Raw genomic sequence first — 12,722 nt, forward strand, 5'->3', positions numbered from 1 at the left:
AAAAGGTTAATTTTTCAGTAGCTAATTAGGAGGAGCCTTTCTGTAGTTAAATTTAATTTTGTTTTTGCAGGGTGACAGTAGGAATGATTCTACTCCAGTGAAAGTTGATAACATTGTGCAGCCTAATATTGATTCGTTATCATCAACAGAGAGCAATGAGATAACAGCAAATGTTATAAGAGCTGCAATCACAGAAGAAATTCAGTTATTTGAAAGAGAGCTTGCAGATCTTCGCAAGAGAGTTAACAGTGTAAATACACATGTGAGTGACAATTTCTCTTTAATTATTTGTACGGATTTGTAAACTGTAATATAGTACTATAGTCATATTGACCATAAAAACTCATGGAGTAATAGATATAAAAAATAAAAATTTTCGAAATACATACAGTTATAATGTGTATGTAAGGGGAGCCACTTTCACTTAGCAATAATGCTGTTAAATTGTAAACTGTGGGTGCGTCCATATAGGAGGAAACACATTGATTTTCACATCAAACACAATAACCAGATTTTTGTGCTTAGATTTTGGATTAGCATCACCACTAGCATTTTTTATCCCTGCACGATTTATTTCGTCATGTTTTATTCCTTTTGAAAATCGGCTAGATGCTTTACATTACCAGATTACTTCCTGTTTTTTGCATGCTTGTTGTTCGTTGTGTTAACCTTTACTGTTTAATTCCATGATAATTACTGGGTAGTATAAGAAAACATAGTGAGGGATAAAAATGGGAATCTGTTGTTAACATAGGGGATGTGACAGATAGAAAGAGTATATTGAAGATTTCTACAGTGGTGCTGAATGAAATTGGAAGTTTAGATGAGTATATTGAAGATGGAAAAACTAATTTATGAACAGAACAAGGGACCACCAATAACAAAAGAAGAGTTCTTCTTTGCACTAAACCTGTTAAAATCAAATAAAGCAATGGGTACAAATGACTTTTCTGCAGAGCTCCTTTAGTTATATTGAAAACATCAAAAGTAAATTATTTACTATGGTATCTAAATAATGTGAATGGTATCTAAATAATATGAATCATATGATTCATAAAAAGTAGAACTACTGCATTACCCAAGAGGGCAATTGGTGGAAAGGCCTTTATAAATTATAAAACTCTAGCCCTTCTGTCAGTGCCTCAAAACTGTTGATGTCAGTAGTTAGAGAGAGAGAGGTGAGAAGAAAATAGATTGGAACTTAGTCAGTGATCAATTTGGCTTCAGAACATGGAAAGGAACAAGAGAAGCAATATTGGCACTATGTCAGATTTAAAGAGGAAATTGGAATTAAACAAAAAAAAAAAAATTACATATTTATTTAATTAGAAAAAGCATTTGATTTGGTTGATTAGAAGTTATTGTTCAAAGCAATGTGCAAAGTAGTGCTTAACTGAGAGGAAGACGATTAATTTGGAGTATATACAAAAGTTCAAAGTACTGAAATGGATATTAATGGTAGCAAGAAAGAAGCAGCAGGAGTGATGAGACAGGGATACCCTCTGTCACTGCATAAAATATGTTTCATCGAGGAGGCAACAACAACATGAAAGAAAAAAGTGACGGAAATCAAAATTAATGGTCTTCATATTCACTGCATCAGATTTACCCTGGACATTTCAGTTGTGACAGGCTCAGAGGAAGAACTAATTAAAATGCTTGAGGTCTTTACTCGGAAGACAACAAACTAAAAATAAATACCAAGAAAACATGTCACAGTTGTACACAGGAAAGGAGGTGGAGTTAAGAGTGACATAAAAATAGGCAGTGAGCAACTCAATGAAGTGACTGAATTTCACTGTTTTGGTAGCTTTGTGGAGGAAAAATATATATTTTTCAGGGGAATCGAGAGAACACTGGCCTCCCAGAATAAGAACAACCTTCTATTTCATAATTGTTGTGTTCCAGTCTGGACTTTCCATTGTTTCAAGAACCTTCAACTGAACATATTAAGAAAATATTTGTAAGACCTGCATGTGGAATGTCCTGAGCTATGGATGTGAAACCTGGACGCTAGGGAAGTGGGAGAAAGCTCACCTTGAAGCTGCAGAAATGTGGTGCTGAAGGAGAATTACAAGGACTAGCAGGGCTGACAGAAAAATGAATGAGATAGTCCTACAAGAAATAGGAGGGAAGAAAGACTACTGAATGTTGTAGGCCAATGCAAAACAGAACTCAATGGACACTTAATTAGACATGATATCCTTCAAAAAAACATTTCTAAAGGCAAGACCATAGGGAAGAAAATGAGGGGACAATAGTCTTTTGAAAGAAGAAGAACAAGTAGAGGGAAATACGGTAGATATGCTTGTATAAGAGAGAAAGTGGTTTAGCTGCAGAAGACCAAGACACTGGTGGACATCGATTGGACTATATTGTCAGACATAGTTGTAGAATCTAGGTATAGAGTAGTAAAGCATACTATGGTGCAGTTATGCTCTCCAATTGCAATTGTGTAAGTGTAGACTAAAGTTCTAAAAATAAACTTTAAATATGAGCATTTTAGGTTAGACTTGTCTGTAACTTCTAGGAATATTAGTTAAAAGTACAAATTACTGTTGGCAGTCGCAATGGAAAGTAAATAAATGTAACACTACTGATGTGAGGTGAGAGTTTTAACAAATTAAGAGCTTGTGAGATGAATTTCCAGTTACTAGAAGTGGTGGCATTTGGATTAAACCATTAGACTGAGTTCAAGCGAAGAGATCAAACAAGAAATTAAGACAGAAGAAACCACCTTTAGTATAATAAAGGTTTTCAGAAGTGACATTGATAACTGATGAAACTGTGTTAGTTATGCATGGAAAAAAAAAAGAATTAATAAATGAACTGAGTGTGAAAGCAGTGAAGAGCATAAGTAATTTGCAAACAATGTAAAAAAGAACATACAAAATAAAGATCTTTTAAGTGTAACCACGGGAAGCTGATTAGCAATAATTTTAGGATTGACTTATGACACATGTAAGAAGATTAATTGCAATTTCAGGCAAGAGGTGAAACTGTTAATATGAGAAATTCACATAGGAAACCAATATCAAGTGCTAAGCACAGAGCATATAAACTGAAAGAATATATTAGTGTAAATGTGCTGAGGAAGTGTCTAGTACCATGATAGAAGAGGAGGAATGATGCTGGAGAAATGGGTGATAGTACTGTGGTGTAAGTTTGATGGAGCTCTGGGAGATTTCTATTCTTCCAAGGCAGAAATAGTTAATAAAATCTGTAGGGATATTTGGGATTTATAAAGTTATTCATTATAGTAACTGGAATCCATGAAAGATTACTAACATATTTACAGAAATACTTTATTGGAGAAAGTATAAGTATCCTTACATCAGCCTGAGATCGTGAAAGAAACTATCGAAAAGTAATTTTAACCTCAAGCTTAAACAACTTCATGTCATTTTTCATTTGGTAGGAAGACTTTTAAAATACAGTAGATGACACTCGTAGACAGATTAGTAATTTACATCCATAAAAATTTAAACAAAGCGGAAGTGGAAAAAATGAAATCTCAATGGAAAATCAAACACACACACACACACACACACACACACACACACACACACGTGTGCGCAAATTTAACTCACTCACATAAGATTGCAGTCTCTGGCAACTGAAGCCACTCTGCAAGCAGCAGCACCAGTGCACGATGGGCACACACACACACACACACACACACACACACACACACACACACACACACACACACACACACGCGTGCGCAAATGTAACTCACTCACATAAGACTTCAGTCTCTGGCAACTGAAGCCACTCTGCAAGCAGCAGCACCAGTGCACGATGGGAGTGGTGACTGGGTAAGGGTAAGGAGGAGGCTGGGTTAAGTGGGGGGGGGGGGGGGGGAGACAGTGAAGTGCTGCTGGGGAGCACACAATGATGAGGTGTAGAGAGGGTAGGGCAGCTGTGTGCAGTTGGAAGGTTAGACGGAGGGTAGGAAGAGGTGGGGGGGGGGGGGGGGGTAGCGGAAAAGGAGAGAAGTAAAAAGACTGGGTGTGATGGTGGAATGAGGGCTGTGTAGTGCTGGAATGGGAACAGGGAAGGGGTTGGATGGGTGAGGAGAATGACTAACGAAGGTTGAGACAAGGAGAGTTACCGGAACGTAGGATATATTGCAGGGAAAGTTCCAACCTGCACAATTCAGAAAGTCTGGTTTTGGTGGGAAAGATCCTTATGGCACAGGCTGTGAAGCAGTCATTGAAATGAAGGATGTCGTGTTGGGCAGCTTTCTCAGTAACAGGATGATCCACTTGCTTCTTGGCCACAGTTTCAGTGGCCATTCATGCGGGCAGACAGCTTGTTGGTTGTCGTGCCCATGCAGAATGCGGCACAGTGGTTGTAGCTTAGCTTGTAGATCACATGAGTGGTTTTTCATATATCCCTGCCTTTGATGGGATAGGTGATTTTGTGACTGTACTGGAGTATGTTGTGGTGGGAGGATGTATGGGACAGGTCTTGCATCTAGGTCTGTTACGGGGATATGAGACGTGAGGTAAGGGGTTTGGGAGCAGGGGTTGTGTAAGGATGGACGAGTGTATTTTCTAGGTTCAGTGGATGGCAGAATACCATTGTAGGAGGGCTGGGAAGGATAGTGGGCATGACATTTCTCATTTCAGGACATGAGAAGAGGTAGTTGAAACTCTGATGGAAAATGTAATTCAGTTGCTTCAGTCCTGGGTGGTACTGAGTTATGAGAGAATGCTCCTCTGTGACTAGACGGTGAGACTTTGGGAAGTGGTGAGAGAATGGAAAGATAAGGCATGGTAGATTTGTTTTTATACAAAGTTGGAAGGATAATTACAGTCTGTGAAGGCTTCAGTGAGACTCTCAGTATATTTTCAGAGGGACAACTCATCACTGCAAGTAACTAGGCTGTATGGAAGGGACATCTTGGTGTGGCAGCTGTCAAAGTGGAGGTATTGCTGGTGGTTAGTAAGTTTGATATTGAGAGAGATACTGATTCAGCCATCTTTGAGGTGGAGGTCATCATCTAGGAAGGTGGCTTGTTGGGTTGAGTAGGACCAGGTGATGCAAACGGAGGAGAAGCTGTTGACATTCTGGAGGTTCCTTTTCATTATATTGTTTAATTCATCAATCTTCTGTGCTGTATGACATTCCTTAAACTCATTACCTCGTGTTTGCAACACCATTACTTTCCTACCCGGTTCACGTTGCATTGCTGTGTTTCTTTCTGGGATTATGTACAACCTCAAAATCAAATTCACTCAATCATACTGCCCATGATGTCAACCAACTAGACAGATTCTTCAACATCAACTACTATTCCAATGCTGCACGATCCACTGTTACTCAAATCGTCTTTCCATAGAGATAACATTTCAAATGAGGTGATTCCATAGATATGGCTCAACATTTCCTTGTCCATAATGTGGTAGTTCTTCTCCACTGACTTCGTCTGCCTTGATGCATAGGTGACCAGATGTTTCACTCTCTCAACCTCCTGACTTGGCATGCAACCGAGTGCATGATTGGGCACATCACATGATAGAATGAATTCCTTATTGAAATTCAGAGACACTAAGACTAGACTCACTGCCAAAGCTTCTATCAGTTTCTGAATAGTGTACCAACAATTCTCCTACCATAAAAACTTCGAACCTTTCCTCATCAAGTGTGTTAATGGTCTGACAGTACTTGCAAATCCTTTTATGGACCTTCTCTAATAACTCGCGACACCAACGAACTATTGCAGTAAATTTACCGAGTCAGGTACAGCAAAAACATATACGGCTTTAATTACTATCGGGTAATGACAATGGCTCCTTTGGAAAGAAACAAGCTCTTAAATTCCAACAGTAATTCTTCCATCTGTTCCTTATCACTCCCTCGTAATTCAGTTTCAGTGATGTTTGGTGATCTTGTCCCTCTCTTCCTCCTTCAGGATATCCAGGTTGTCAGTTAACAACACGTTTATTAATCTTAAATCCTTCGCTGGCTCAATGCTTCAATTACTTCCAACAGGTCTACCACACACAACATCCCTGCTGGTGAGTTAGACTTAGCACTAACTCAAAGCGATTTTGCAGTACCCTTTAGTACATCATTGTGTGGATCGAACCTTAGTGTGATTGTTCATGGTTTAACTGATTTGTCGCACTCTATAGACTTCTCTCGTGACACCACTACATTGGCAACAATTTTGCTCAGCTGGAACACTTTTCTGTCAGACTCCACCATGTGATGCCGAAGGTCGATTTGGCACAATGCTGATGCAAAAAATCCCTCTCCAGAATCATGTATAGCCCTCACTTATGTGTAGCACATTGAACTAAACTCTACCCAGGCAAAAATCAATGTCCACCAATCCCAACAGTGTGAAATCTTTATCTCCTACTCCTTGCAGTCTATACCATGGTGGTTTCCACTGCTTATGTTGCACCAGAACCCCACTGGCAATCGACACAAGCACTCCTGTGTCCAACGTCATCCTGTAATTCTTCTTCCCCACTGCCCCTTCCACCCCATATTCCATTTCTGCATATGACTTCATAGCACCTAATGTTACTGGGAATGCCTGTAGGTGGACCTCCAATCCCTTTGGTATTTAACACGTGCTTCTTCCCTGGTCCCCCTCTGAAGTGACCACTACACCATTCTGACTACCACCATTATTGCCACTGTTTTGTGGCTGACAATATTGCTTCTGTATATGTGCTGTGTGTCCATACCCATAACATGTTAAATGATCTGAAAACAATGCCTGTCTGACTTGCAACCCAGCCAACATATCAGTTTCCTTGCATTCCCTGGCCAGGTTAACAGCTGCAAGCAGATTAACCAGAACCCGTGTCCACACTCTCCTCGACATTTCTGAATGCAACCCTTTTAAAAACATGTCCTTCTGCTCAGCCTTCCACAAAATTACTTTATTCACCACAGTGTCCTGCCTTAACTCGTACATACAACTATGGATCTTCCCTAACCTATCTGCAAGTTCATCTCCTGATTGTCCATGCATCTTTGTTACCAGGCGCAATTGTTTTCTAAAATGTATGGCACTGTTCTGCTTCCTATACCTTTGAAGTAAGCTCTTTTTGAATTCAAATGTTTCAGCTCCATTGAAAGCCTCTGTATAACCCACATAAGCTATTGGTTCTGCAGGTAGTCCTTATTTTGCTACCTTCAAAAGTTTCATGTCAAGCCATCCTTTCATCTCTGCCAAATTCCTGAGATCCTCCAGAAAAGCTTTCACATCATCACTTGATTTACTGGAGAAAGGAGCAACTAAATTTGCAGCTGACAAATCTGTATCTCACAGTGGCAGTTGGACTCATAATAGACTGTACAACTCCCTACCAGCTGCTGTTAATTGTGCTACCCTTTCCAACAATATATGCACTGCCTCTGGTTCTGACACTCCTTGCGTTCCTGACTCTCCCAAAGCCTTGCCCTTGTCATTACTCATTTTGGAACACCAACAGTTACAAGACACACAAAATTAGACATATCAACTTAATTCTTACATCTAATCGTCAGCCATTTTGATTCCCGGCAATGGTCTAGTCATGTCAGTTATGCTTACATATGAACACACTACTGCTATCAATGCTGTACACGGTACTGAATGACCGAAGCTACACTGCATACATCTGACAGGCACTAGCCAATCGTGTCCCCTGTTACCTCTAAATTGTGACAGATCCACTGGCTCCTTATTTTTATAAACACTCACCTTGCAAAATGTGTGGAAGTCAACCTTCTTCACCACGACAAAGACTCTTTGACAACAACAGTTCAGTTTCTCGACTCACTGTACTGTAGGCCATAGATTCGGATATTATGTTAAAAAGGCAACACCAGTACTCTGACATCAGTTGTAAGTGGTGTGGTAGAGGTGGGTTGGGAGGCTGCCATGCAGCTCCAGTTGAACAGCCTGTACTTCTAAATGCTTTATTATGGCACCCTGCCATAGATCAGTATAGAAGGCAGCCACTTGACAGTGGCATTCGGTGTCCTGTATGTTTTCACCCTCCCAATGCTAACAGCACAGCATCAGCTGGTGCAACTGCTTCTGTCAGCAACAACTCCAGCTGCAAGCAACGGTGGCTAGCTGTGACTGCATGTGTTGAGATATGGCTCGCACACCCTGCTCTGTCCACAAGATGGTCATCCAGTGACATAATGGCTATATCCCACTCCCCTGAGTTGATGGCTGGTGAGCTGCTAGCCAGGGCCGGTGCTGGCTGTAGTGGTGCCAGCTCCAGCTACTGCAGTCTCTGGACAAACTGCTCTGGCACACAGTCAAACTATGGTCTATGAACACGTTCCAGACAGCTGTCAAATGACACAGCTCTGTGGTGGCAGGGGTGTGATACTAACAGAAGAGACTTTAGTATAAATGGCTGCACTTGTTTGGGATCATAAAGCTGTCTTCAAATCGAGTATTGGTTTGAGCCCTGAAGTTGTTTCCAAGCCATGGTACTCTTCCTGCCTTCATCCAGTGTTCTAACATACTTAACTGACCACCTGTAGGGACTGGAATGCTGACCATAGGTGTGGTTTGCTACTGATGTGGATCAGTTTTTCTTCATTTTATAAATCCCACAGCAAAGGAAAATTTTCAGGGATGTAAATCAAGCCAAGATACAAAAGAAAAGAAATAATGAGTAAAACAAATTATGTAGGTGGTACTAATAATCAACTTTTGTATCTGTACAGGTGTGACAATGCCACAAAACTGTCATTGTAGGCACAAAATATTGTTATATTAGCTGACTGTGGCTCAACTTCAAGACCAGGTATCTGAACCTGAGAAGAGGGGATGCAATTAGATGTGCAGGCCAATCTGTGGATGAACAGAGTGTCTGAACACAATGTAAAGATGAATGTGGAGCAAACATAACACACCAACATGAGCATCACAATAAGCTAAATACTTGGAAAACAGAACATGGCACAAGATGGTGAGGTCCGAGGTAGTTGATGCCCACGTAAGAACTGCTACATGAGGCCTATTTTCGTCAGCAGGTAAACACTTGGGTCAGTGGCTCTGCCCATGCAACACTTCACACTCACCCTCTGTTCAGTGCTGTACTCTGGCACAATACCAATTCCAGCTCATCTGCACCTATCTTGATATCTACTGGCAGGGTTACTAAATCCTTTGCCCCTGAAAACATCATGTAGGGCCAAAAATGGCCAGGTTGTGCTGCAACCTCCAGAGCAAAATCAGAAAGGGCCTGAGATTTTTGGAAATGGGTCGACTACAAAAGGTGACAGTGCCAATGAAGCTGTCTCTGTCAGAGAAGGTTGTGGAGGCTGGAATAACAGTTGGTTCACCAGCATACCTCCATACCTCAGCCACTGGTGAGTGGAGAGGACGGGGAGGGAGGAGAGGAAGGCATCATCAATTCAAATTCTGTGGGCTCTGTAATGGTAGTCGTGCAGCCCTACTCCATGGTGGAATGAAGGCTGGTGGAGGGCACAGTTGGGGCAGGAGCAGGTGGTCATGTTGCCACAACTGGAATCCTCCCACCTGAACAACTCTGTGACCAACCCCATTGCCCGGTTGATTTGGTGCTGGCTTGTACCTACGCTGCAGTGGTCATGTGCGCAACTGATTGGAACGACAGATCTGCTACTCCTGTCCAACCTCCACTACAAACAAATGAAGACCTTTATGGTCTGTCAGGATGCCTGGTGGCCACCCCTGCTGACGCCATAAGTGGCAGCCCTGCGAGAAAAATGTGATGGACTGTAACAATCCTGGACATAAGACTCGGGGTGCAACAGATCCAAAAGACACTGTGGCTGGTGCCCGCACAAATGTTCTGCCAGACTGCACCTGTTAACTGTCATTGCCCTATATGTGACAAGAAAACTAGACAGTGCAGAAAAGGATTTCTTGTTTTGGGTTTTAAATGTTCGCACAAATTGCTCCACCTCACAGTTAGAAACCAGGCGAAATGGGGCTGTAGCCAGACACTGGATACTATTGAAAATGGAAAAATCTGCAAACTCCTGTGAAAACTCCTGTGAGTGACCATTATCAGAGTCAAGGGTCCTGGGATTGCTCTTTATGGCAAAAATGACAAACAACATGTGATTGGTTGCAGTCAACATCATGGAGGACAGTTTCGGTATGTATAACAAATATTATAATGCATTGACCACCAGCCACCATGTGCTTCCCAAAAAAGGGCTTGAAAAGTCGACATGCTCCTTGTCCCTTGGCCCAATCACGCTCTGGGACTGACCAAGGGGGAAACTGATGTGCTGGTGCAGCCATGTTCTGTGGACAGTCTGTGCAGCCCGACCCAAGATGTTAAATATCAGAATCGATCAGTGGCCAATTAAGATGATGGTGCGCCATACAGGACGTACTCAAGAGTGACACATGTAGCAGGTGGAGTATGCAAGGATGCTTTGCCAGAGGGATGATCACTCAACGGCTTTGCTTTTCCGTCATCAGCATGAGTAACCCCTGGACAGTGTCGAACTGATGTCACAACAGAGAAAAACATATTCCATGTTGGATCTGCTCCTGAAGGAGCAGACTCAGGCCACCTCATCTGGACTGCCGAAATGATTTTCCAGAAAAGCGGATTGACGGCTTTGGCAGCCGTGACCTCTTGTGCTGTCAAAGGAAAATCCAGTGATGTTTGCTGCAAGGTATCACCCAATGCAAAAACCAGAACCTCCTTTGATCAAACTCCAAATCGGGTCCTACTGGCAACTGCAATAGCGCATCTGCATTAGTATGCTGCGCAGTTGGACCCGAAACAGATGTCATAGCAGTAAGTACTGAGAAATAAGGGCCACTTCTGCAACCATTGGGCAATCCAATATGGTAGCTTAAGAGTGAGGGCTTAATAAGGAAACCAGTGGTTTTTGTTTGCTAATGAGACGGAACTTTGCTAAATTAAAAAAAACACCAGAAATGACACCCAGTGCCGTCTTTACCACCTGTGATAAATTACATTGCACTGTGAAGTGTCTTCAATGCGTAAGTGATGAACTATTCAGTTCTGTCTGGATTACGATGCAACAGAACGACACCAATGCCTTACTGCAATGTGTTGGTGGCCAGAGTTAACTGTTTATCCAGCATTAAGGAAGCAAAACGGGGAGAGCAGCACAAACACAACTTAAGAGACTGAAAAACCCATTAACAGTCCTCAGACCGGAAGAATTTTGACACCATTTTGATAAATCTGGTTAAGAGAATTGCAGACATGTGGGGCCTGAGTAATCAACTTAGCCTAATAAGAAATCTTGCATAAAAAGGACTCGAGCTCCTTCATGTTCTGGGGTGCCAGGTTGATGATAATAAGTGTGATGTGCTCATTCTTAGGGATAAGGTCATCTATGCTAAGAACATGTCCCAAAAGTCCACATTTGGGGAAGGAGGGTGGGGAGGTATCTACATTTTTCCAGTTTGCAATGAAGACATTCATCAGAAATCATTGGCACCTTTAGATTTCGTAAATGCTCTTCTCATGTGGAGCCAGTGACCCAGATGTCATTGAGATAGTTTACGCAACAGGGAATATCCCGAATCAACTGCTCCAGATATAATTTGTTAATTCCTGGCAGAGACGAAATTCTAAAGGCAAATGATTAAACTAGTAGAGCCCATAGGGGTTGCTGAGCACTAAGAAATTCTGAGAAGCAGCATGTAACAACAGTTGCAAGTGCACATTCCGCAAGTTGAAGCAGAAGAAATACAGGTTTCTTGACATTTTGCCAACTCCTCCAGTTGCAGAATTGGATACGAGTCTACAAAACATTGTGCGTTGACTGTGTGTTTAAAATTGCCTCAAAGGTGTACAGAGGCGTGTGGCTTTAGTATCACCTCCAGAGAGGTGGTCCACTGGCTCGATGAGACAGGAGAAATGGCATAAAGGTCTGGCCAATGCTCCAACTCGGCCTCGACCTTGTCTCATGCAGCAAAGGTTGGGGCAACAAAATTTAGGTGTTGCTAATTGCTCAAGGAAGACATGTGTGCCTCAAAGCTTTCTGCCTGACTGCTCGTAATAAACCATAGTAAAGAGTCCAAGTCTTCAAAGGGCCGCTTGAGACTAAATGTACTTTGTCCACTACCTGAAAATGAAAAGCAGAATAGATGTCTAACCCAAAATATTTTGCACCAACTGTGAATTAACCATTAACAATGTAAGTTGGTGTTCCACATAATTGTAACCTGCACACCCCTCAAAGGAATAAACTGTTTACAGTAAGACGGAACTTGACATAATGGTTGTTGCAGCAGAGGGCAGCCCAAGAGAGCATGTAGATATGTAAGTTAAGTCCCTTGTCTAGCTGAAACTTGATCAGTCATCCATCCAGTACCAGTGGAAACAAAATTAACTGGATTGAAGCTTGCAGGGTGTCAGAGAGAGCCTCGGAGTCAAGGCAAAACACGACGTCCTACTGCAGCTTGCCAACTGTCGGAAACCATTGTCAAATGGCCTACCTTGTGGCATGCTTCACATATGACAAGGCAGGAAATCCCACTGAATATGCAACAAATGATAATTGGTGCAAGACTGCTATCTTGCCCATTGAGCAGAAACAGTTGTGGATGGAGAGGAACACTGAGAACCAAAAAAAAAAAGGGGGGGGGGTTAACGATGCTATGACTGACACAAAACTGCCAAACCCGACTAATTGTGCCACCTGCAAATTATCGGACCGTATGTCCTATGCTGCTGCTGCTGTTGTAAGTCATGTGAATCTGCAGT

At 42.0% G+C, this 12,722-nt stretch overlaps 1 protein-coding gene across 3 annotated transcripts in view; it reads left to right on the forward strand.

The window, feature by feature from the left end:
- LOC126236245 (nuclear pore complex protein Nup214-like) overlaps window positions 1-12,722 on the forward strand; it is a 153,081-nt gene that overhangs the window by 16,188 nt on the left and 124,171 nt on the right. For all 3 annotated transcript variants that reach the window (XM_049945388.1, XM_049945390.1, XM_049945389.1), the window contains one exon: window positions 71-262. In XM_049945388.1, coding sequence (XP_049801345.1) covers window positions 71-262 — 192 coding nt within the window. The remainder of the gene's footprint in view (window positions 1-70; window positions 263-12,722) is intronic.

Source organism: Schistocerca nitens, chromosome 2 (genome assembly GCF_023898315.1).
Source record: "Schistocerca nitens isolate TAMUIC-IGC-003100 chromosome 2, iqSchNite1.1, whole genome shotgun sequence".
NCBI classification, from domain to species: domain Eukaryota; kingdom Metazoa; phylum Arthropoda; class Insecta; order Orthoptera; family Acrididae; genus Schistocerca; species Schistocerca nitens.